The sequence below is a fragment of the Agelaius tricolor genome, unplaced genomic scaffold (genome assembly GCF_023055355.1).
Source record: "Agelaius tricolor isolate 1412-34295 unplaced genomic scaffold, bAgeTri1.0.p SCAF_17, whole genome shotgun sequence".
Lineage (NCBI taxonomy): Eukaryota > Metazoa > Chordata > Aves > Passeriformes > Icteridae > Agelaius > Agelaius tricolor.
Genome location: NW_027269277.1, coordinates 10,026,171 through 10,052,117, shown reverse-complemented (window position 1 = coordinate 10,052,117; position 25,947 = coordinate 10,026,171). Strand labels below are relative to the sequence as shown.

Here is a 25,947-nt window from a genome sequence, read left to right as displayed (position 1 = left end):
ATTTGTTTCTAATAAGCAACTGCAAGAAGGAAAAATCTTCTGTAAGAATTGCATGGCTGGTGAGAAGGAGGCAGCTGAACCCTGAGTCCAGGTGCTCTTAGATGCATCCTTCCAACTAGAAGAAACCTCCATGCTCACCAAATGCTGCCTGCACATGCTCAAAGCCCTTGCACATAAACCATCCACCAGCTCGTCCAAGCTGCCCTGCCACCCCCAGACTTTCTCTGCCCATGTCACACTGCCCAGCTCCACAAACCCCTGACTCTGTCTTAGCCACCTGGGGAATGGGTTCCCAGATGAGAAGCCTGTCTTATTTTGGGCTCTTCTGTCAGGCTTTCATGAGCAACCAGCATCTCTCAAAGCTCCCTTTTATTCCACATGTGCAAGTAGCCTTTGGTTATCTCTCTATCTAAATATGTACGATGGAGTATAGTGGATCAGTTATTTTTGGCAGAAAATTATTATCTCTACTGTGTTGAATTGCACTGCAGAAAATGTTCAGCACAACTTTGTCAGACTGGTGGGAGTCTGCAATGTGTTGAGATACATTGGTTACTGCATCTGTCTTTTTTCATCTGTTGCAGAGACATAATGGACAAAATGTAAGCATGAAGGAGATACTGATACCTAATCTATTATCTATATATGCATATTTAACTGTGTCTGTATACATGCAGGTGTGGTGGTTTCTCCCTACACTGCAGAGCTACCATAACTAATCAGATAGTGAAAGCTGGTCCCTGCCCTCCTGGGCTCCAAGCCCCAAGCCAGTCTGCTGAAAAGAGAATGTGGGTGTTGAAGGGAAGATGCAGAGCCAAGCCAAGCAGGCAATGTCCCTCCTTCTGTTTTAACCCAGTGGTTCATCCACATCCACTAGCAAGGTTTGCCTGTGATTTAAGAAACAGCTATTTTGATGGAGGCAGTTCCTACTTTAGCCATGGTTTTTAAAATTGTCAGGACTAGAACTGTGTGCACGTTGCTTTCCTCCTCTCACCAAGCAGTCCTTCACATATTTATGGGCCAAAGGACCTCCCACAGCTGTAACAGGTTTTTTGTGTTACGAAGTGCATAACACTAGTGACTGAGCTCTGTGTGGAGCTGTCTTTACTGCCTCTGTTCCAAACCTTTTGGATTGCATGCTGTATTCTGGTTTGGCCATTTGGAAATGTTGCACAGCTGTTTTTTAGGGAGGGGGCCAGGGGAGTGACAAGCAAATGGGTTGTCACAAGTCTGGAGTTTGAGGGCACCAGAGGTGATCTGTCCTGCAGAGATGTCACACTGCAGGGATGGAAACTCTTGCATTGGCTTGGTCAGAGTAAGTACCATGGCAGGAGCTGCAGCCTGGGCAGTGACAGCTAAGAATGCCTGAGTTCACCTCTCCATGATACCATGTTTGCTGCAGCATCTTTTCTACCATTGGCTGTGCCAAGGAAAAAAGTAATGAAAAGACACCGTGTCAGTGGAGGGAAAAAATTGCAAACGTCAGGACAGAAATGGGTTCTACCCATTTGTAGTGTGCCACAGAGAGGGTGTTCTTAAAGCTGTGCATGATGGAGTTCAGGTCACAGAGAGCTGTAAACAGAATGATAGATGTTTTATACAGTATGTTACTCTGACAATAGCACATTTACAAACAAATTAGTTGAAAGTGTCTGAAGGACATTGAGCTTTTATAAACTGGGCCTCATCTCCTGCTGATAGCTTCCTTTGGGATGAGTATGGCATGCAAAATGATACACTGCCTTGGAGAATAAATTTATGAAGTTTAGCAATGTAGGTCACATTGCAGGAAATCATAAATGTCTGAACATCACTCAATAGCCATTCAATCAACTGCTCAAAGAAAAATGGGAAACTGAACAGTGTGTAGTTGTCTCCAGTGAGAACCAGGCAAAGTCATGATATGATGTAAAACCCTTTAGGTCCTCCATCCATATATACTACATTTTTATTTCTTTTTTCTTGCCACTTCAGAATTAAAATTCTTTGTCATATCAATAGTGGTAATAAAAACAATGTGATTTTTGCTATTGTAACCATAAGCTATAAATCTGTTGGGTGGCTCACAAAAGGTGTGCCAAAAATTTAGGGAATCAGAAGAGTTCCAATGGTTGAAACTTGTATAAGTAGTCTAGTCCTAAGGAATTAATTTCATTGTGAAATCATTTTTGTATGCTTTCAGTCAGCCAGAAGGACTTATGCTATTTCCTTTTTTTTTTTTTTTTTTTTTAATTTGGTTTGAAGGAATAAGGAAGAGATTTAAAAGGACATTTCTAGACCTAGAACTTGCTAGGGATTCCTTTAGCTTTCTGGGTCTAGAAGCTGCTGGAAGCCTGACATAGAGATATTTAGGACCTCACTAGAGATGTTGAGGATCATTCTGAAGGCATTTAGGACTTTTTAAGGTATGCAGCCTTTCTAGATCTACAGCTTAAGGAGCAGGAGAACCCATGATGGCTTCTGGAGCATGGCCAGAGAGCCACTGGATCTCTCTCCTGGAGAAGTTTGGAAGCCTTTTAGAGCTTTTTCTTAGAGCCTGCCTGGCATTTCTGTGGAGCCCTTTCAGCCTTCCTAGCCCTGAAGCCATGCTGTGTCTTTCTAGATCTAGAACTCAGCTACTGAAAATCAAAAACTGTTGATTGATCTGATTAGGAACCTGTTGTGAAACTATTTTCGGGTGCACTTTTACTATCTCTTTTCTAGAGCCTTTTTGGAAGGCAAGAAAAGAGAATGCCTCTCCTTCTATGTCCAAGTTAATCCATCACAGGCTTGAGATATGTTATTCAGTCAAGTGGTAGTTATTGAATTTTGCTTAAAAAACTTTAGTCTTAAACGTTATTCCTGTAAGCCGTTCTGGCACAGTCTGACAATGCATATCCAAATAAGCATCACAGCAGTAACCAAAGCCCTGAACTGACAGAAATTTAAAGCAGAGTGCCTGCTTACAGTCTCAGACTAGAATCAAACATTCTCCAGTGCATTTCCTTGCATTTAATCAATACAAATGCTCACACTGAAGGGTTGCTGCACAGAATGCTGTTGTCTTGTTTGTTCTGCAAAATGCAAGGTGCCTTTTTTTTTCTGTTAGCTGTTTGAAGTCTTACAGCAGTATGTGTTTGCTTTCTGTTCAGCACCACAGTTAGTTTGTTTGCATTTATTTTCCTCAGTTGAAAGACCTATTGTGTAAATACTTGTGAAAGATTAGTTGCAGAAAATCATCTTGTGATAACAATTGATCTTCGTGCTAATTTCTGTAAAAGTAAGAACTCAAATTACTTCTGTTGGGTTTTCTGCCTACCATTTTTTATATCCATGAAGAAAAAAACGTATAATTTAAATGTAATCATGAAACTTTTCTGTAGCTATTTTGCTTTAACTCTCTGCTAAAATTTAGTAAATGTTTAGTTCACTCTTACAATGGATTTTAAAAAGCTGTTACTATTGACTTGCCTAATGTTGTAGGAATTTGCCATAGAAGATGCTCTGCCCTAAGTATGAATTTCAGGATAGCTATTTTTCCCATCCTATTTTCTTTCCCTTGCAGAAGTTGTATTTGTGAGTTTAACTCTTAAGGGAAGGCTTAAACCACAGAAGTGGATTTGTATTTTCTTGTGAAAGCTGTGGAGTTGGCATTTGTTCTGATCCTTGTGGGAATGTGTTTCACAGCCCTGAGCTGGCTGAGGAGCAGTTTTGGCTCCCACATCTCAACTGGAAACCTGGCAGCAGCTCCTCATCCTTCTCTGCCCCCAGTCCTGCTTTCTGCCATCCCTGGAGTTGTCAGAGGTGAAGATCCTGCAGAGGCACACAGTTTCTTGAGCACAAATCTGCAGGAAGTTTTAATTTCAAGAATTTAATTTAAATTTTCATTATGAGTTTCATTCAGAATTCAGGGAAGAGTCTGAGTATTTAGGTGATATATTCACAGTGGCTGGTGTTGCTGAAAGGCAGGGGGTTTGCCTTTTTCAGTTTTGGAAATTTCACTTTATGTATCCTTTCATCCTCTCAGTTTTCAGGCCAGATGCTTTTATGAACCTCAGCAGTTATTGGAAACGAAAGACACAATAACATGCTAGCTCCAGCCCCTCACTGTTCTCAAACAGCTCTTAATTACTGTCTCAATTAAAGCTTTTCCAGATACTCCTTTCCCTTATCTGCATTGGCAGCACACTGGCTTTCTGTATCCAGAACTTCTGAGCCCAAAACAGAGAGATGAAGCCAAAACTCAAGATTTATGCAACCCCACTTTTGTGCCATCTTGTCTGACAAGCCCCAGGACCTGGAACCGTGAGTTACAAAGTGAGGCAGAATGGAGCCAGTCCTGTTATTAGCTAGATTTCCACCTGGTCCCATTCCCTCCTTTTGGCTGTGCAAATTACCTGCAGCAGCATGTTTGGAGGACATCTATTCCCACTCCAGCACTGGAGACATGTTTGGGTTAGATTCAAATTCATGGTCTATTTTGAGATAGTTTAATTGAAGAGTCCAAGATTCCTCCTCTCTGAGGTACCAGTCTGTTCTAAATACTTCATAAATTCCTTCTGGGCATTTAACAAAGTGTTCCTTTCACAGCCTGTGTAAACCATGGGTACCATATTTAAGCAGACTTAAATGGCTTAGCAATCTAAGTCCCATTGATTTTTATAGTCAGTGTGCTTATGTGACACTGGATAATATTCCCTCTATTGTTAAATAAGGACGATTTGAAAACCGTCCCCATAGAAATCAACTTTTCCTATCGATTTACTAGACCCCAGATACAGTCTTGGAAGTTGTGAAGCAGTAAAAAATAACAGGAAATTATGAAACAAGAAGAGAGCTGGGAAATGAGAGCACAGCAAGTCTTGTGGCAAGCAAAGACAGGCAGTGAAAACTGTTGAAGTGGTGCTTTTCCTTCATATTTCTGCAGCAGGTCCCTCATCAGCTGGAAATAATTGACAGCAAAAGCAGGTTGGCAGGGAGATTCTCTGAGCCAAGATCCTGGAAAACTGGTGGCCTCAGACCTCTGAGCTGCATCTGTAAATGTGCCACAGCTGCTTTCCCAGGCCAGGGTACAAAACAGCAGCCATTAGGCTGTAAAACTCATTTATTTGAGTTTTTCACTGGGAACCAGTGGGTGCAGAGAGCAACATTTGTGAAGTCTAGGGCAGGGACTGCTACAGCTGAACTGTAAAATTCTGGATTTTATGCTATGCAGCATCAGAAGCAGGAGACACAAAGGCTCCTCCAGCGTGGGATGAGGCTGTAATCCCACCACAGGGAAGGGTTCCCCAGTGTCAAACCACAGGACCCAAATTGTGTTGCTGTGTGCCATTAATAAAGGAGCAAAGCTGATGAGGGGAGCTGACAGTGTCAGTGTCAACAAAAGGAAGAGCCCAGAGTGAGAGCAAACTGACAGAAAATGATGAAAAAATATCCATGATTGTCTACAGGGAAAAAAATAGAGAGAAATATATGTAGTGAGACATCCTGTGAAGAGTTCAGGGAGGCAGAACCAGTCTCCTTCAGCCTTGTAAACTACCAGCTCACTCCTAATGGCCTGCCTGTGTGAGCCCTTCTTTGGAGCCACTTCTCTCCAGGAGGAAGGAGAAAGAAGGGTTTAGGCAGGAAGAGAGAAAAATGCATTTAGAAGGACGTTGTGGTGAGTAAAAGGGTTTGGAAACAACATCTGGAGTATAAATAGGACCCATGGGAATGGCATGAAGCTGTGTCAGGAGAGATGTAGGCTGGATATTAGGAAAAGGTTCTTCACCCAGAGGGTGGTCAGGCTCCAGAACCGGGAAGGGTTCATAGCACCAAGCCTGACAGAGTTCAAGGAGCATTGGGATGATGTCCTCAGGAACGTGGTGTGATTTTTGGGGCTGTGCTGTGCAAGGTCAGGAGTTGGACTTGATACATGCAGGTCCATCCCTCTCAGGATATTCTATGACTCTTAAGATAAATAAAAGTAAATTTAAAAAGGAAGTTAGCAGCAAAAGAGAAATACAGAGGAGGCCATGAGCAGGTCTGCAAGTGCATATCATAGAGCTGAAGAAAGGCAGAAGTAGCATAAACAGAAGTGCTTGAAGCTGAGCAGCACAGATAGGAAGTAATCCATCAGTCAGGACTATCAGAAAAATTTTGGCATGAATTTCATGCTGTTACGTGAAATTGAATCAAAATAAACAAGCAATGCATGGCAAGAAATCAAAGCAATGGTGAAGCCTTTCTAGGGATTTATGCAGCTTCTTTTAATCCATGATAAATGAAACTTATCCCAGTGAAATTTACCCCTACAACCAAACAGTTAAGCTCTTGAAACTGGCATTTGCAGACAAGGATAAATTTTTCACTCTTTACTTGTCTTACTTTGATATGAACAGTATAAATTGTTTGATATGATTTGTTTAAAACAGTACCAAAAATGGCTCAGCCATCAAACATCATGCAAAATGTGCAGAAAGTTTTCTCCATGTGCGCAAAACCACAAGTGAAGCAGTGTTCTTCACAAACTAACCCGTGGATGTGTGTACATCTACAGACACCTATGGTTAAGTATATGTGTAGAGTCTCCTAGCAGTGCCATTGGGCAAAAACCTCATGCTGTTTAATTTAGTTGTCAAGCTTTGCTGTGGGAGGATGGAGTGGCTTTGTGTGGCAAGGTTTGCTTTAGCAGGGGGGCCCCAGGGATGGCTTCTGTGAGAAGCTCCCATGTCCAGTGGATCCAAGGCTGGCCAAGGCATTAGCAGCACTGCTAACACCTCTGGGATGATGTGTCTAAGGAGAAAAAAACCTCCTCAAGAGAGAGGAGTGGGAATATGTGAGAGGAACAGCTCTGCAGACACCCAGGTCAACGAGGAAGGAGGAGGAGATGCTCCAGGTGCTGGAGCAGAGATTCCTTTGCAGCCTATGTTGCAGCCCATGGTAAGATCTCCCAGTGAAAATTCATTTAAACTAAAGCCACCTTAGTGCACTTTGTGTTTTCCAGAGCACTTGACATGAAAAAATACATTAGAAAGCCAGACCTGGTGGATGTTAATTTTGCCCTTCTCAAACCAGAGATGAATTATTAGATATAGCTGGAGTCTTTATGTGAACAGTTAAATGCTGAATTCCCAGAAAAGCTGACATGTTAATACTTATATGCAAAAAGTCTCATTGCTCAAGGGTTCACTTGTTTTGTCAGTGATTTCTATTGCATATACTCAAGTCTCCCATGAACCAAATCAGAATTGTATTGTCACCTGAAAATTTCAGTCTGTGATGAATAAACAAACCCTGGCTGGTTGTTTATAATGGGATAATCAGCAATGCCATTTCTGCTCAACACTTTAAAAAAAAAAAAAAAAAAAGAGCCCCACTGAATATAAGAAAAAATGGAATTGGCCCAATTTTGAGTTACAAAAAACATATACATATATGGAAAAGTCTTTTTTTACACAGAATTGTGAAGTACTGCTTCAAATTTAAAGGTATATTAACTGATTGAATGTTCTAACTCTAACTGAGGTTTTGTCTGGAAAAACTTTGTAGCAGGCACAGTGGTATCAGATGAAAATCGAGGTGCTTCTCTGTAATATGTTTATTACCTTTGAATGAAGCACAACTGATGTTTGGTCACAGAAGCTGCCAGAGGGCAGCTTGCTTTAACGAGGAGTAAACAACCAGTGACTTTTCAAGGTAACAGTGAACCTGAGGGTGCAGTTACACTTCAGCTTAAGCTGATTTAGGTGATTAGTTTTTTACCAGCAACCTGTCCTGAACCTGCTCTCTGTAGGAAGACATAAACTGGCCTTGCTGCTGGGGACTGCACAGGGAGAAGGGATGGAGTGGGGCAGCAGCAGTCCCATCTTCCACCACTTTAAGATGTCATGAAGGCTAATCCTGACAAGAGAGTGCAGATTTCATCTAAATCTCTGAAATTCTTGTTCAGATTAGGAATGCTCAGTGATTTGTGTTATTGTGTATGTTTGATTTTAATTGAGCTATTTCACCTTTTTTCTCCCTCCAATTTGACCAGCACAAGCTTGCAGTGTGCAGCAGCTGGTTTTTATGCTGCAGTCTCCAGACAGGTGTATGCTACCTTCAATATTTCAGATGAAATTTAAGCAGGGATACATCCATAACTGCTTTAAACTGCAGAAGGGAAGCTGTAGGAATAACTTTCAGTTAGCTTTGCAGAGCAGAGAGCTGGGCAGCCGTTCTGGTGTAGTAACAAAAATTGTTTGGATGTATCCAACTAAAATTTTATTTATTTTTACCTCACTGCAGCTAGTTTTTCAGATGTGAGCAGTATGAAAGCAAATATGCTCGCAGTTAACAGCTGTTAAGCTTTAGGCACATTGCTTCAAGTGAAATGTGCAACTGCATAAGAGTTTCTTCTATTTCAGTAAACCAAATCCACCTCAAATAAACCAGAGAAAAAGTTTTCTAGGCCCACACCAGTCCCTGTTTATCTGCAGGATGCCAGACATACCTTCACAGCAGGAGAAATTCACATTATTTGCTGGGCAAAGGCAGTCTAGCTGGTCCAAAAAAGAAAACCAGCTATCAAAACATGGCAGGTGCTAGGCAAGGTCATTATGGTAAAATAGATTGTTTTGTCCCAGATTTTTAATTGTGAATAATCTAGTTGCAGATAATCAAAGATTATTTTTACAGCAATGCCATCTGTGGAGGCCCTAAAGTTGAAGGTGTCTATTTGCCATTAAAACTAATCCATCTACTTTGGAAGGAAAAGCAATCATTCTGCATTAAAAGGTGCATTGCAAATATGGTTTTTCCCAAGCTTCTTGGAGAAAACCATGTAGAGATTTTTCTGTTAAGTGAAGAGTTTTATTTGGTGTCCCAGTGAGCTCTCAGCTGAAGCAAGAGCTAACAGTGGTGTGCAAACCAGCCTCAGAGCAGTGGGTGGAACCCAGGCAGTCACACGTGCACAGAAATTAGCACTGCTATGGGAGGAATCTGTTTCCAACTGCTTCACCACATTTAGCATCATTTGGAGGGACTCCACCACATGGTTCAGAAGAAATCTTGAGCCCAAGAGCATTAATCTTAATGCCAGTTATGATGCTGCCTGGCCAAAAGGCCTAGGCACAAGGAGGAGTGGGATTGCTCTGTGAACCTTTGTAATGGTGTGGTACCCACACAAGATGAGACACAGCAGCCACAGTGCCCTCCTCACATTATTAAAACATCACTTACCAAACCAGCAATGCACTTCTGGAAATGAGATGATTCAGGAAATACTGCTGCTTGAGGAAGGGAGAGACTTGGCCTCCAGCCTGGTGCTGAGCTGACCCCAGGCAGGCAGGTGGCTGCTGATGGCCACACACTCTAGCATATGGCATTGAGCATTGTGGTAGCATCAGCAGTCTCTGCACTCATAATGCTTTTAATTAGCACAGTGGAAAAATGAGCAAAACCAGCATCAAAGTGAGAATAAGTGAAATAGTAAAAGCTTCTGTGGCATATAAAGCATATAAAACAGTCACATTTTAGGCTGGTAATTATTGTCTTCTGATGATTGAAATATTTAGACCAGAAAAATTCCACTCAGATAAAAGCAGCCATCTCTTCATGAAGGATAACAAGTAAAGCATCCTGAGACAGACCTAAATATGATCTCTTGCAATCCCAGGGGCTCAGTTGTTTTCTGACCTTTCCAGAGACAACCTGGAATCCAAATCTTCCACTGGCATGAGCTGGGGACAGGGACCAGCCTGCTCTGTTGTTGTTTCCTAGTTCAGCAGTCCTGCAATGCCTTTCTCAGCAGAAGGAGTTTGAAGCTCCGGACAGCACATGCTGTAATCAGCAGCCTGTGTACTCGTTGCCTTTCAGGTTGACAGGGAGCCCCACTTTTAATTTGAAGCATGTTTAATTCCTCCAGATCACAATGCAAAAGGTATCAGAGTGATACCTTTTGAGTGAGGTCATTCTTCAGCCATTTCCTCCAGCTTGGTTTGAAACTTCTTTGGTCAGCACTCTCACCTGCATGGAGAAAGGCAAAAAGCTGCCCTTAAGTATGACAAATTTACTTATTCCATGACTGAAATAATGAATTCACAAAGCAAAATCATTATAAATAATTAAGCTTGGCTGCATTATCATACAAAGTAAGATATATTGGTGTATTATTTTGCTACGAAGAATTAAGCTAGTATTTCTTGTAGCATATAAGTCTTATAAACATTTCTTGCTTAGTAAATAACAGTGGAAATGAGTCCTACTCTTCTGCTATGTCATTTTCCTTTTGTGCTAACAGGCAATTAAAGTGTCACGACATTGACAACCTCTCACTGTTCTCCACTCTGCCAGCATTGACTGCAACCTTGAAACAATAACATTCAGACCTAAAAAATTTTCTGGCTGATGTTGCATGACATGAAGTGTGTGTTTTTATTTGCATGACTGCATAGGTGTAATAAAGTTCCTGCTTTAATGGACTTGTGCAAATACCTCTCAGAGGGTGCTAAATTACTTTTCAAATCACATTTTGTTCCACACTGGAGTGGGACCTCAGAAAAGAGTATACTTGTTGAAATTTGTTCCAAACCTAAATAAAGGTACTAGAGAATCAGTGCTGAGAGGATCCGCCAGGCGTCCTGATGATGTGATCAGAGATGGTTAAATAAAACTGCCGTACTGCCCTAATCATTCTCCTTCCCTTTTTTGCCTGCTTTCCCTTTTATGTTTGTTCCAGGTGCGGTTAGAGTGGCCAACAGACCTGACAGTGAACCCTCTGGACAACTCCCTCTATGTCCTGGACAACAACATAGTCCTGCAGATCTCCGAGAGCCGGCGCGTGCGGATCATCGCGGGGCGCCCCATCCACTGCCAGGTGCCCGGCATCGACCATTTCCTGGTCAGCAAGGTGGCCATCCACTCCACCCTGGAGTCTGCCCGCGCCATCGCCGTGTCCCACAGCGGCGTCCTCTACATCGCCGAGACCGACGAGAGGAAAATCAACCGCATCCAGCAGGTCACCACCAACGGGGAAATCTCTGTCATTGCTGGAGCCCCGTCAGATTGTGACTGCAAGATTGATCCCAATTGTGATTGTTTTTCAGGTAAGGAGATGCTTTTTACTTCTGTCTGTCATCTGTTGGGATTCTCTGATAAAGCTTCAGATCAGCAAAGTAACAAGGGAGGGAGAGACAAGCAGTGACTGGGTTTCCTTGGAAAGCCCAAAACCTTATCAGCAGATCTTCAGGAATTTAATCCATTCACTTCTGAGATGCGAGTCTTCCAATGCCACTGGAGGAACTTCAGGATGGTGCAGGCTTTTTCTCTTTTGATACAGTGATTACACACTGTTCAGAATTACTTCCAGATCTGCCTCGCTGTGTCATTTGTCAAAGCTGCATTTGCCCCTGTTGAAGGTGGTACCAAATTGTACCTAAATGCTACTGGAACAGGCAGCCCTGCTCAGCAAGAGGTTTCATATAAAGTGCAAAACACCAGCTTATGCCTTCTCATCACTCATGTCATACTGCACCACCAGAAAAATGGTGCAAACATATACTGTGCAGAATTTCTTTTTCTTTGTGTGTTTTAAACTGGAATTAATTCCAGACCTGCACTGCACTGCTGGACATTCTCAGCAACACAACCACTCTCCCCTGCGTGCACCAAAACAAAGTTTGGCTCTTTTATTTCATAAAAACATAATGGAACAAAGGGCAGCATTCCCATACAGAGGTGTGCAGTATGTTGCCACCTTGTCATCTCTAAGAACCGCCATGTTCAGCTCCATAATAATGTCATCATAATTCTTAAGCCTCTCATTTCAAGTAAAAGGTTAATTACTGACACGAAAACATTAAGTATGTCAAGAACAGAGAGGAAAAAATGCAAATGGTCTTCCACAGAAGGTGGGTTACTGACCCAGCATTGTGATGATAATCAAAGGCTCCTGTGCATTGCCGAGTGCTGCCAGCTTTAGCAGTGGCTGCAGGAGATCAGTGAGGAACAGAATCCTGGACCATATTCCTATTGAGGAAAACTAGTCTCAGTGCTGAAAAATGAAAAAAACTGTGGCAAATATAATGATTGTGCCAGCCTGGTTTGGTGAAAGGCAGGGTCAGCTTGGCAGAAAGATCCACTGATTTTTCCATTTCCAAGGAAGCATAGGGTGTGCTCAAACACTCCAGCAATTTCTTGACTCAGTCAGGAGAAGTAGAGAAATACACACAGTAATGTGGTTTTCCCTAAGAGTGAGGTTTTAATATGCTTTCTTGCTATTTACAGGAAATCCTGCTCATGTAAACTCATTTTGATAGACACATACAGACCATGATAATGTAAAAATCCTTTTGAAACTTTAAATGACACAAATCAAGTAAATTGTCAAGAGATATTGAAAGGGATTGTTTCTCAAGGCGCTTTTTGGCTACTGTTCTGATTTTGTTTTCCTGCAGTGTTGAGTCTTTAATAAGTATAAGCTAATCTTTCTTTCAGTGTCATTTTAGCTGAATTACTGGGTTTTATTTTCTTTTTGTTTACAACACAATTCTACTTTAACAACATGCCAACAGACAGTAAGTAGGGAATGAAACTTCAGGTATCACAGTCTTTTCTTTCACAATTCTGCATTAAAGCTTTCCTGAACAGCAGGATTTGGGACTCAGCAAAAATGCTGTGAATTAGATAATTTATATTCCTGTTTGTCTTCACTGAGACTAATTTAGAATTGCACCAACCTTAGATAATAGGGATTTAATTAGTTGGAAGAGGATATTGTTTTATTGACCTGTAAATGATACTGCAGAGAAGCAGCGTGTCAGGCTTAAGAAGATCAGCTTAACAAGGGCATTAGAGATCGCTAAAATTCCCATTTCTCCTCCAGGTGATGGCGGATACGCCAAAGATGCAAGGCTGAAAGCACCTTCCTCCCTCGCGGTGTCTCCCGACGACACGCTGTACGTGGCGGACCTGGGCAACGTGCGCATCCGCGCCGTGAGCCGCAACAGGGCTCACCTCAGCGACTCCAGCCTGTACGAGATCGCCTCGCCCGCCGACCAGGAGCTCTACCAGTTCACCATCAACGGCACCCACCTGCACACGCTCAACCTCATCACCAGGGACTACATCTACAACTTCTCCTACAGCGGCGACGGGGACGTGGCCACCATCACCAGCAGCAACGGGAACTCGGTGCACATCCGCAGGGACACCAGCGGGCTGCCCCTCTGGGTGGTGGTGCCAGGGGGCCAGGTCTACTGGCTCACCATCAGCAGCAATGGGGTTCTGAAAAGGGTCTATGCCCAAGGATACAACCTGGCCCTGATGACATATCCTGGAAACACGGGGCTTTTAGCAACCAAGAGCGATGAGAACGGATGGACAACTGTCTATGAGTGAGTCCACAACATTAAATGCCTGGTGCAAGGAGTCCTGTTTTATGAGGACTGAAACTTATATATGAGCACTAAAACTTTCTTAGACAGTTCTAGCCATTTAAAAAGACACCCTGCTACTAACACTGTGTGAGACAGGACAAGCAGTGCTGTTGCACAAGCTTTTAAAATGAAGCACTGCTGTTTCTTAGGTGCCTAAACCTGTCATATGTAAAATCTCTGTGCACAGTGCCTGTTAAGTGCAGCAGAAATTGCCTGAAATTACACTTTATTTGCACTTTCTTGTTATGAATCTGTTTCTCTAAATGAAAAGATGAGATTTTTTTTTTTTTTTGTAGCTTAAGTGGTACAGGCAAGTTGTGATATGAATCAGGAATTTGCAAAATTCCCGAAGAAGGCAAAAAGGGGAAAATTAGCATACTCATCAGGGAACAGGGTGTTGCAAAGGAAATTGAGAATATCAGTGGAAAGAATATCCAAAGACAAGAGTGAGCTTGTCTCTACCAGCAGGGGAGGAAGATATTTAATAATAGCAAAAGGATATATAATAGCAAAAGGCTGTTTATAAGGGGAGTAGGGAAGGCTTCATAAACAAGACCATTGACAGAACTTCTAAAAAGCAAGACAAGATAATTAAAGATGGAGTCAGGACATCCCAGTCTGGTCCCAGAAAAAGAACAACCCAAGAAAAAGCTCATTTTTGATTTACAAAGAGGTGCCTTGTATCAGGATTTCTCATTATTTGTAATTAATTGTCCTAATCCCTGTTTGAGGATGGAACAAATGCTGGATGGAAATCCTGTCCCTAGTTCTGAGTCCTTAAGGAGGATAATAGTACCTATTTTCTGTAGAGCATAGGAGTTTATGGACAAAAACTAAAACGAAACCCATCTAGGTGAGATTGGAACAAAAAAACACATTGATAAGAAGTGAGTTACTGCCTGAGTCACCTGGAGAGGTAGTTGAGTCCCTGTCATTACAGGTTTTTAGAATTATAATTTCTTCAAATGAAAGTAGGATAAAAGCGGTGAAAATGCTGCCTAGTGTGTGTGGGTTTTTATTCAACAGGATGTTTCTTCATCCTGTTCTCTGTTATTCTGCCAAAGACTAAATTAATAGGGTGGGCATAAGTATAAGCCATTCGAGAGGGCCTTTTTTACAGTAGCTGGGAAACAAAAGCATACAGGATCTTCCTGGTTCAGTTACCATTATCAAACATCTGTTGATTGAAATTTCTACTCTCTTGCAACAACACAAACTCACTGATACCTGGTGCTGTTTAAATACTGATCAGAGTCACCTTTTATAAACAGAACTGACTGTAAATGTATGTATGCTTCTTTTTAATAATTTCAGTGCTGAGAGTTGGCCATTTATATCCTCACTTGATGATGATGTCAGTCCAGACCACGGACCAATGACACTTTCAAAGAGCCTTTACAGTTAACTCCATGTCTATTAAAATGCTGAACAGCAGGCCTTGTAGCAGGGCCTTGATTGTTAGAGCTTAGGAGAGCAGATTATTTTTAGTCATGTGCCTTTCAGTCCTGGCATTCTTACTCTGTCCCACTGACCCTGAGCATAAACCATTTCTATTGCTCTTGCTATACTGTTGCTTGGTCCTCTTTTCAAAGTAGGGCTCAAGTGCTGAAAGATCTTTTAAAGGACTTTACCTGCTTGCAACTGCCTCCTGCAGTGTGTAGGATAGATTTATTCATTAAGAAGTACCTGTACCTTGGGAGGATTTATATGATGTATATGATTAACACAAAGAAATTTTGCTAAATTAAACAGTTTTACATACTTTCCCAGCTTTAACTACAGGCTGGGTAACACTGTCCTCACCAATGCTTCAAGTTGTCCAGGCTTTGCATGGCCACACACTCCTGCCAGCCTACATCAGTCAGGGAAAATTAACAGAATTACAGCTTTAGCATTGCAAAAACAGCAACAAAATTAAATAATATCAGTTAAATAAAATCATGTCATTAATATTTATATTCAATCCAATGTATTATGTCATTTTCATAATACATTACAAATTCCTCAATGGCTGAAATGCAGAATGTCACTTGATCTGCTCCAGTCAGAGAGACAGTAGACTGTAATTACCTCTGTGCTGAATAGTTGTGCTTTCAGGAGATGCTGCTCACCTGCTACCATGAATAGGTCATGGACTATGATGGCCTTAGTTATCTTTTACCCAGATACTGTTTTCCAGGGAGGTCACATTCTGTACTGACAGCCAATTTCAGTTTGAAAATTAGAATTTTTGAAGGGTTTATATGAATTGCTTGTGAGCACTGTGAGAATGTAGCATTGGAACTAAGAGCAACTTTGAAATTGTTTGAAATCATCTTTGGTGCTTAAGCTAGATTTGCATTCCCATCCAAAAGTTCAACCCGTGGCACTGTCAAGCTGAAATAGGGAGGAGTCAGTTTAACAACACATATCACACATAGTTGGGAATATGAGCAAAGATAATGACCTGTTCAGAACATCTACTTTTATGTCAGATTCACTCGCAGAGGGAAATTATTAAGAGGTAGAAAACCACCTACAAAAGTACTTGTCATCCATCTACTCTAATCTGATGGAATTGAAGTGCTGAAAGAGCTCTTGCATACAATTATAGCTAATGTACAATTTTAAGTCATCTAGATTTCTTTTAATATTGTGTCATTAAAGCTGTAAAAGGGGAGGAGAAGCAGTAGTCCTCTATTAAATCAAGGACAAGAAAACACCTGCAAGAAACAACTCTCTCTGAAAAAATTAATTAGACTGCTTTCCCTTTGAAATGATATAACTCTTAACTGTGCTACACATAGAAATGCAAATGGATTGTGAAGCAATATCCCCATGTGTGCATTTCAAATACTAGTGAGCACTTCCTCATGTGAGTACTGAAATCAATGCAATTATTTGCATGATTAAATGGTCACTGACATGATTAACAGTGGCATAACTGAGCCCCAAATTAACATTAAGAAATATGTCATGATTCCACCCCTATTAGTATGGGTAGGACATTGCAGGAGCTGAGTCCCAGCGTGCTGCTATTCATCATGTGGAAGGTGACAGAACCTGTCCTCAGAGGGCTGAGTTTCTTGGAGCAATCTGGAAGGAAAAAAAACCCTTTAGATGATCATGGTGTGGAATCAATACTGAGACACTCTTCTGTGTGTCCTCCTGAAGTCAGTGGGACCATCTACAGGAGTGAGAGGCCTCTGGCATGTGCTGGGTCTCATTACAAACCAGCACCTTTCTGGCCAGCCAGCCAGGACCAGTTTATCCCATTTTCAGCTAGACAGGGAGTTTTGCATTTCAGCAGCTGCACTATCAGCAGCCAAACTGGATCCTTAGTGAAGATGGATCCCGTGTCTTGAGCACAAGTACGTTACAATAAACCAGCTGTATTTGCACCTTAAAAATGCAGTTAGGGGGGATTTTCTGTGGTACAGTAGCAAATCCAAATAGCCTACCAAGCTGTCACACCTGTTTGATCAAGCAGTAAATGAAATATAACTGCCTAATGTTCATGGAGTTTTCTAATGATGAAAAGTAGTGATCTGAGTCAATTTTAGACACTGCCTGTGGCACCCAGTCAACTTGCACAGAACCAGCATAAGGGGAGAATGTAAATAAGTCACACAATATATATAAGGGCAGTGAGAGGTGAAAAGGAGAGAGATTATTTTTAATTTAACATTTGATTAATTTTAACTTATTTGTTAAAAAACTACAAGATGGTCACTAGTTCATTCTCTGGTGTTCATTCTCTAGTGTTTGTTTGGAAAAGAATAGCAGCTCTATTTTTCTTTTTTTGTATTGGAGGGAAGACAAAAAAATCCTGTTATTTTTTCACCAATACTTTTTGTGACATATAGATTTTGTCTGACTAATTAGGGGCAAATAAAGATCCTAGAGAAATTATGCCAATACCTGAAAGGAAAGAACAAAGCCAGATCATCTGCTGATGTGAATGGAAAGAGCTTCATTGGCAACAGTGCAGTTCTGCCAGCTGATGTACTGGTTTGGTCTGTGAGAGGAGACAACTAATAAAACATGAAAACTTAATTATGCTTTCATACCTGCACAATAAGTTTCTGTTTTATGAAGATGAGTTGGTTTTGCTCATGCAAATACTCTGCAATATCAGTGAGTTGTCCTAGGTGAATAAAAACATGTCAGCATCAATAAGATTTTTAAGATGTGAGGCATTATTATGAAGCAATATGAAGCACCAAGCAATGCTTTGTGCTGGTTTCCGTGTGAACCATCAGAAAGAAGAAATATGTTGATAGAACTGAAATGACCTGTTAGAAATGCTGCTCCAGAGCTCTGGAATTCATTATTGACTTTTTGGTAACATGGCCTGATTCACAATCAAGTACCTTGAGCTGCAAGAATTTCTTTAGCCCTGATGAAGTTTAGGTGAACTGAAATGTAGTGCTCTAGATTCTAGGTGAGAAGCTCCTGCTGATTTAAGTAGACCCATGGGAAACAAAACACAAGAGCAAAATCCATGTAGGCAACTTATTTCCTGCAGATTTCAATCTAATTTTATCACTGTTGTTACGCTTTAGGTCCCCTTTTTGCATTCACCACTCATATTATGTGCTTCACACATCTGTGACAAAAGGCAGCTTTTAAGTGTTGCAGAAGGTAAGAACTGGTTTTATTTAATTTTATGGGTATGGAAATGCTGTTTTAGGGTGAGTTGGATGCCTGACCACCGAGTGACCTCCAGTGGCCTCATTCCTGCATCACAGCCCACTGGGGGAAGCCCAGCCATGAGCAGCACAGAAAGCTCTGGCAGGGGCTGAGTGATGTAGGTAGCATCTCATAGGATTGACAGTTATCTGATCCAGATAACTGTATCTGATCCAGAACCACTGAAAAAGCCTCCAGGCAGGAATTCAGACTAGGTACTGAGTGCATTTTGAGTGACTAAATGGACCAATTCTTACCTTTTTACTTACTGCACAGCATTGACAATACTTCCTACTTCTTTCACTATTTTTTCTGCTTTTAGGAGTATCTACACAACAGCAGGGGTGTATTTTGATGGCTCTTTAACATCATTTTGCAGGTATGACTCTGATGGCCACCTGACCAATGCAACCTTCCCAACAGGGGAAGTCAGCAGCTTCCACAGCGATGTTGAAAAACTGACACGAGTGGAACTTGATACTTCAAACAGGGAGAATGTGATCACAGCCACAAACTTCTCAGCTACCTCTACAATATATACTTTAAAACAAGGTAATAAAAGCATTTCTGTTGTTTCTCCCCAAATCACTAGACATTACTGCATTCTTAACAGTCAGCCAGAAAAAAAAACCTCATTAGAATTAGTTCATTTGTTTCTTCCTTGTTTCAGCACCAACAGCTACAATTGTGCTGGGTTACCAGTTAGAAACAAGCCACAAGTGAATTCTTTTTATCCTAGAAGAATTTCATGGATAAAACCTAATTATTGAAATCTCTGATGTCTCCAGGCTTTACATGCTACTTTTTGCTGCAGTATTTGGAGGACTTCAACTAACCTGCAATACACGGAGCTTTGTTATTCTAAGAAATACATCCCAGAAGAGTGGCAGGTTCCACTGACATTTTAGCACTGAAATGCCTTCTGTGGCCATTACTGTGCATTCTCTCTGGTAATTCTGTGACCTGGTGACAGCACTTGTAGGAAAGGGGAGAATGTGGCCCATCTCTGCTAGTGGCTACCTCAGGGATTAGATTTTGACTTTATCCCTGTAGAAACCACAGTATTTCCCTGGTAATATCATATATCTCAAAAAAACCCTGCTTGCTGCCTAATAGAAGTGTGCCAGTGTCCTCCTGCAGATTTTGCAGATTTATCACCAGAGTTCTGGGTTTACATAGTTTAATCGATCTGGGGTCTTTTGTCCTTGTTGGGTTTTTTTGTTGTCAATGGATTGCTCAGGCTTTGAGAGAGCAGGTGCTGGGAAATTGCTCTCTGATGTCTTTCCAGGTCTGCTATAAAAAAGCTTTGTAATTGAGCTCATCACAGAACTTTTCTTTCTCTCAAGTTTTGATCTATAAGAAAAAACTAGGAAGAACTCACCTCAAAAGATACCCATGCATTCCTCTTTACTATTGTGTGGTAGAGACAGCGCTGCATAAATAGAAATAATTATATAGTTCTGTCACCTGCTAAGCTTTGTCCAAGTGACTCCATCTGCTCTCTGCACTGTCTGCTGCCTGATCTGTCTGTCCTTAAATCTGAAACTCTTCAAAGTTGTTAAATTATCAAAGTCTGTCTCAGGAAAGTGCTTGCACACAACAGGCAGTGCCAGAAATTAACAACTATAGTTATTATTGTATGTGTCTCATAAATTCATATAATTTACATGTTTACATATCTCTGAAAAACTAGCACAAAGCACCCTGTGAACAGCCAGTCAGATGTGATATCCTTACATCCAATTATCTTTACTTTCTGGCATACTATTTTCCTTGTACTCACATCTCAAGAGCTGGACCAGTTACTTCCATGTGGACTGGCTTAAAAAAAAGGATGCTTTGGATACTCCCTAGCTGGAGTGAGTTCAGTAAGGGTGAGACATTTGTTTTGTATGTTAGCACTAAACTCAGGCTCATGTTGGAGTTCCCCCTGGCAGCTGAGCTGCAGGGACCTCCATATCCCAGGTGAGCAGATGCCAGTGTGGCACAGCTCTGCCTGCAGAGGAGGAATTGCACTGCCCAGGCAAGGGAAAGGAGCTCCAGTGTCTGTTGCCTTCATTTACTCTCAGTGGAGACCTGCTCTGGACCTTCCACACACTTCTGGTATTTTTGGGGAGGAGAGGGAGGCTGTGTTGGGTCACCCCAGCTCCCTTAACAGCCCTCTGTGGCACAGTCCTGAGCCCCTGGAGCTGCTCACTGTGCCACCACTGCTGATCCATTGATTTTTCTGGCCACAGTCACTTCCCAGTTGTTCTGTTGCACCAAGATTCAGCCTTGTGGCTGATCATCCTTGGGCCTCAGCCCTGGGTCCTGCTGCTAGTGGGGGAGAGGATGAGCCTTTTGTACAGTGACACAGGGAAAAGGGACAGAATGGGAGACTGGCTGTCATCCTAGACATTTGGAAACCAGCTTTCTTGTTTGACCTCAGATACTCTTGCTGTTGTTCAAGCTGTACATTTTCCTGTTGTTTTCTGCAACATGCTAAGATCACCACAATATCTGTGGTCAGTACTCAGCTTATGGTTTTATATACTTTTAAGCTGAAAGCAAAAATCCTTTATTCCTGCTGCAGGAAACCTTCACAATGGAAATGATCAGGCCAAATGTAATAAAAAGCTCTTCAGACTTGGGAAGGCCTGGAGGTTACAGCTTGCAAAACTCACACTGAGGTTGGGGCTCAGCTGTCTGTAACCTCCATGGGTTACAAACTGAGCCCTGCTGTGCCTAAAATTTGGTTTATAAATCTGGAGATCTGCACTTCTCTCTGTTCCCTGATTTTTGTTGTTTTTTGACAGATAACACACAGAACATCTACCGGATCAGCCCAGATGGGTCCCTGAGAGTCACCTTTGCCAGCGGCATGGAAATCACTCTGAACACAGAACCTCACATTCTAGCAGGGGTTGTCAGCCCCACGCTGGGGAAGTGCAATATCTCCCTCCCTGGAGAGCATAACTCAAATCTCATTGAATGGAGGCAAAGGAGGGAGCAGACCAAAGGCAATATCTCTACATTTGAGAGAAGGCTAAGGGTAAGGCTTCCTCTTGTGTAAGTGCAGTGTTCCCTTTGAAAGCCATCAAAGTAAAATCATGTTGAAATGTTAGACTTCATAAGAATGAAAATTTTGTATCAGTGGTGGGCCCCAGCCATGAATTTCAAAACCAAACTCCTCCAACAGTCTCAGGGATGTTTGATCTCTGTTTGATTTTGATTGTAAGATTTGACCTCAAGAAATAATTAGTTCTTTTCTTCCCATTATTTTTCAACTAAGAACTTAATTATGGCTTTGGAAGAAGCTGTGAGCAGAGGACAGTGCATAGTTACTCTGGCACAGCAGCAAAGTTGGAGCCACATTCTGCATCTCTCAGATCTATCAACCCTTTTTCTTTTGGGGGAGTTGAGGGGTGGCAGCTGCTGCCCAGGGCAGAGCCTCTTGCAGGACATGTTTTTTGTGTCTTTCCTTGGACTCAGAGTGATGTGGAGCCTCCCTGTGTATCCAGACAGGCTGTGTATTAATTCTGCCCTCTGCCACATGCTCTCAAACCCCCAACTCCCTCTGGCTGGGTTACACCACAGCTCCAAGAAAGACTTGCTTTAACATTGCATCGTTGGTTTATTTTTACCTGTGAGTACAATGACAGATGGTCAACATTTAGCATTTAATTACATAACACCATGGCTCAAAGAGATTGCTACTTTGCTAAACAGGTTTTTTATTAAATCAGTTCTGGTTTTCACATGAATACCACTTAAAATGCCTGTACCAATAGTGCAACTGGGAATTTTTGCCTTAAAAATATTGTGTTATTGACTACAACCTTTCTGGATAGGAATTATGTCTGAAGGTACACCTATTAGCTCTGAAAATACAGAGATGGTTATTAAAATCCCTGGATTGTCAAAACCACCAACATCAAAACCATCTCATTTTGATTATGAGATACTATAGATTTTTTTAAAGTGTACCATCTGTTTGCTTTTGAACTGCTCAATCAAAAATGCAAGACTTGGAAGATCTGGCCAGACTGGGCACTGTCTGTAAAACACCTGTTTGAAAGGGCATTGTTCAGATTTGACAGTCACAGTTACTTTTTAGGATTTTGCAAGCAGGCAAAAGCTTCTTTTAGTTCTTCTTGCCCACTTCCTGCTTCCTTCCTCTCCAAATTAGTGTGAGGCCTCATAGCCCTGTCTGGGGAGGCAGCTGAACTTAGCACTGTGACAAACATGTTAAGATGGCAGGATCCAAACTGTGGCTTCCTTGGCTCATGCTGCCTGTTCAGTTGGAGGCTTTCTGTGTAACTTTGTGCTTAAACAACAGCATGGCACATTTTTCTACAAGAATCTTATGTAAAAAATGGTAAACAGAAAGGATGTAATCAGTCATCTATTCTGCTTACATTGCCAGGGACTGGTTGTTCATCACAATTCTGTTTAATACAACTACTTCATCTTGCAGAGTTTCTCCATTATGCAGTTTGTATTTTCTATTGTTGAAATTGACTGCAGTTTCTTTTGCATTTTCACTTGTTTCTATGTGATCTTTAACACTGCCTGGCAAAAAACAAAAAAAAAAAAGAAATTCACAAATTGCTCAGGATTAAATGCATTCTGGCTGGAGGCATAAGATGTTCATTGAAATATTGCAACACTGAAGGCATCCAGAGGTCAACTGATTGACCTGCCTTTGGAATAGGCTGTTGGTGGACAGAACCACTCATGTACTCCTCCTTCCCCTTCACTTCCATCCAGAGAGAGGATGGAAGGCAAAAGACAAGCATAAGAATAATTTTAGTATGCTGATGTCTTTTACTCTTTGTCCTTCTAAAGTATGCACTAGCAACACAGCTCTTGAACATTGCATTCTTATTTCTGTAAGCTGTGTCTTTTTATACCTACCCAAGATCAAGAGGACTGAGGAATTGTCCCTGCCTGCTCAGAAGGACAAGCCAGCTGCCTTTATTGCAGTCCTGGCTGTACTGAGCTCTAGGATTGTTGTTCTGAGAGCTCTCAGGGAACCTGGTGGGACAGCACAGGTTCCTCTAACAGGAGGGTTTTAGAGTGGAAAGGAGGAGAAATGTTAGAATTATAGAATCATTTATATTTGAAAAGACCTCTAAGATCATCAAGTCCAATTGTATTCTGCACAAAGGAGACACCATGTAAACAGGCACAAGAGGAAGGGACACAGGGACTCCTGAGCCTGGTAAGACCATGAAGAAGGACTTTGGAGAATAGCAGAAATATCTGGATCCTGGAGTTCATCTGTAGCACTGAGATGCCTGCATGGTATGCTGGTGGAATGGAGAGTCAGTGGAGATGGAAGGAGCTGGAACAGTAGAGCAAAGGAATCTACCCAGAGACAGCTCTCTTTTCTTGGTGATTATAGGAAATGCAGCACAGCAGGAACAAAAGTACCATCCTATAGTGTGTTTGAAACAGTATACCAAATAATGAAATGGATTTGGGGCTTGCTGTGGACAGATCCTTGAGTACTGCTGGGAAAAAAAATAGTAGCATTGAAAGTCATTATGCTGGATGAGATTCTGGACAGACATTCTGAAAACTTTTTATATTTTTAAAATAAAGTATTTAAACACTTAATATGCTATGCCTGGCACAATAGGAAGTGTTTTAGAAAGCTTGTAATGTAGGGCAGAAAGAGCTATGCTGAACTTTGAAAATACATGTAAAGAAAAGCTCTGGGGACTGGAGCAGTTCTCAATGGAAATGAACAGACTTGCAGGAGCCCTCAGTTAAAGAAAAAAACAGCACAATGGAAGAGTTTTCTAAGAGAGAAAAAAATAGCATAGAAATGAGGTATAAAGATGTTACTTAGAAATCAGTCCTGATACCATCAGTGAAACAAATGGCTTTGACTGCTAAAAGGTATAAATTAGAAGGCAGGTAGCTGGAGATGAGATAAAGGATGACCTACTTGAAGAGAAGAAAGAGAATAAAGCTTTTTCTTATCTGCCTGGTCCTAACTTTTTTAATTCTATTGGCAATTAGCAACCATCTTGAAAGCATGTGACTCTATTAGTGTTATTTCCAGTTTTGGAAAGAGGCCACTGTTAGCATGTTTTGAATAATTCTGGAAATATTGGGTTTTAAAAGATTGGATTTCTGCATGGTGTGAGTACCCTGCTCTGGAGATAGGGTACTCAGTACCCTATTCAGTAAGTTAACTGAAATGCTGGAAGAGTCATCTAACTTTATCTCAGGATCTAAATCAATGTGGGGAAACAGAAATTAACCACAAGTTTCCTTTAAGTGAAGAACTGCTTGCCCCAGCACTTCCTGAACATATATAAAATAGTCTGTGGGCATGTATGCATTTTATATTAATAATAAATCTATGTACAATCAGGCATTTTAACATCAATCTTAATCTAGCAAGACTTCGTTTTTATCAATTGAACTGCTATTTTAATTGACTTCTAAAAATGAAGCAAAGACTGCTGTTAAATCTGATGAGCATGATGCATAGTAATACACTGATTAGAATGCAGCTCTGCTCCCTCCTGACTTTTGCATAACTTGAGGAACGTGGCATTGGATGCAGTCCAGGTTTTATAACTGAATGTCTACAAAATTGAAAATTGAATGCTTGGCCAGTCTTAATTTTTTCCTCTTTTTTTTAATTTTTTTTTAATAACAACAACAAAAGTAACTCACTGGCCTCAGTTCAAAAGTCCTGCAGACTCAGGCTTTGACAGCCATGTTCATTATTGCACTTAGCAAATGATCTCCCTTAATTTACCAGTCTTAGAGCAAATTCTAAAGATGGGACTAAGTCCTCTGCCAGGGTGTATGAGATTGCATTGGCTGCAACCAAAACACAGACAAGGAAAGAATGCAATTATCTCATCTGACTTACATACGAGGCAGGGTGGAAATTAAATCAAAAGAAGTGCACATTTATGTGATATTTACACTGCAAAATTTCTAGGTAAAAACTAATGGAAGTAGAGTCAACAAATGTTTTAAAAATATAGAATAAATATATCTTTTTATGTACGTCTAACATTACTGAAGTCAGCTGAATTTTCTCCCTATTTTCATTAGCTGGTATTCCAACCTGACATTGCTTTCTGAAACCAGTTTTCCCTGGCTCATAGCAGAACACAAGTTCCAGCCACTCTCAGGGGGCTCCTTGCTATGGTTTATGTATCTTGGAGGAGTCATCTTATGAAGCCACTGGGATTTGAAATCAGCTTGTCAATAGCAGCATTGAGATGAGTCCTCCTACCCATTTATGATCCTGTCTTGCTTTGAGAAGGGTGTTAAACTTCACTTTAATAGAAGAAAGTAAACAAATGAGACATAAAATGTGCAATATGAGGGAAGTATTTTAACCTTATTTTAACTCTGTGAGTTTTCAATTACTGCTGCTTTCCACTTCACTGCTAATTCTGCCTCTGTTTGGTTTTCATTCTTATTTTTTGTATAGTCTCTGAAATTCAGATTGCAAGCAATTTGTTTTCAAGGCTCTTCTTTCTCCTAACTGCATTCTACAATGATAGTAATAGCAATAAGAACATTAAACTTGTACATGGAACATAAATGAATAAGACACAGGGTATGCCTCCTGCTTGCTTTTCAGTTATTTTTCCACCAAGAAAAATAAAAATTTCAGAAATTTTAAGAAGTTTGCTAAAAAATATATTCTATTATATTAAACTTAAACCATCAGTCTGTATACAAGCAAATGTAGTTGAACTGAGCTTCACATTTTACTTGGGCTCCTTAACTATCATTAGAGCATAAATTGTAATAGTTACAGCAGTCTACAGGGGTATATAGGTATTTTACAGCTATTGTAAATGAACACTATTAAAGTTAGACATGTGTGTATATAAAACTCCAGAAATGGTAGTTGAAGAAAGAACACCTGCTTCTT

At 41.1% G+C, this 25,947-nt stretch overlaps 1 protein-coding gene across 5 annotated transcripts in view; it reads left to right on the top strand.

Annotated features, from left to right (window-relative positions):
- The window catches only part of TENM1 (teneurin transmembrane protein 1), a 775,104-nt gene that overhangs the window by 734,151 nt on the left and 15,006 nt on the right, over positions 1–25,947 (top strand). For all 5 annotated transcript variants that reach the window (XM_071442431.1, XM_071442433.1, XM_071442434.1 and 2 more), the window contains 4 exons: positions 10,679–11,045; positions 12,824–13,334; positions 18,427–18,599; positions 20,843–21,078. In XM_071442431.1, coding sequence (XP_071298532.1) covers positions 10,679–11,045; positions 12,824–13,334; positions 18,427–18,599; positions 20,843–21,078 — 1,287 coding nt within the window. The remainder of the gene's footprint in view (positions 1–10,678; positions 11,046–12,823; positions 13,335–18,426; positions 18,600–20,842; positions 21,079–25,947) is intronic.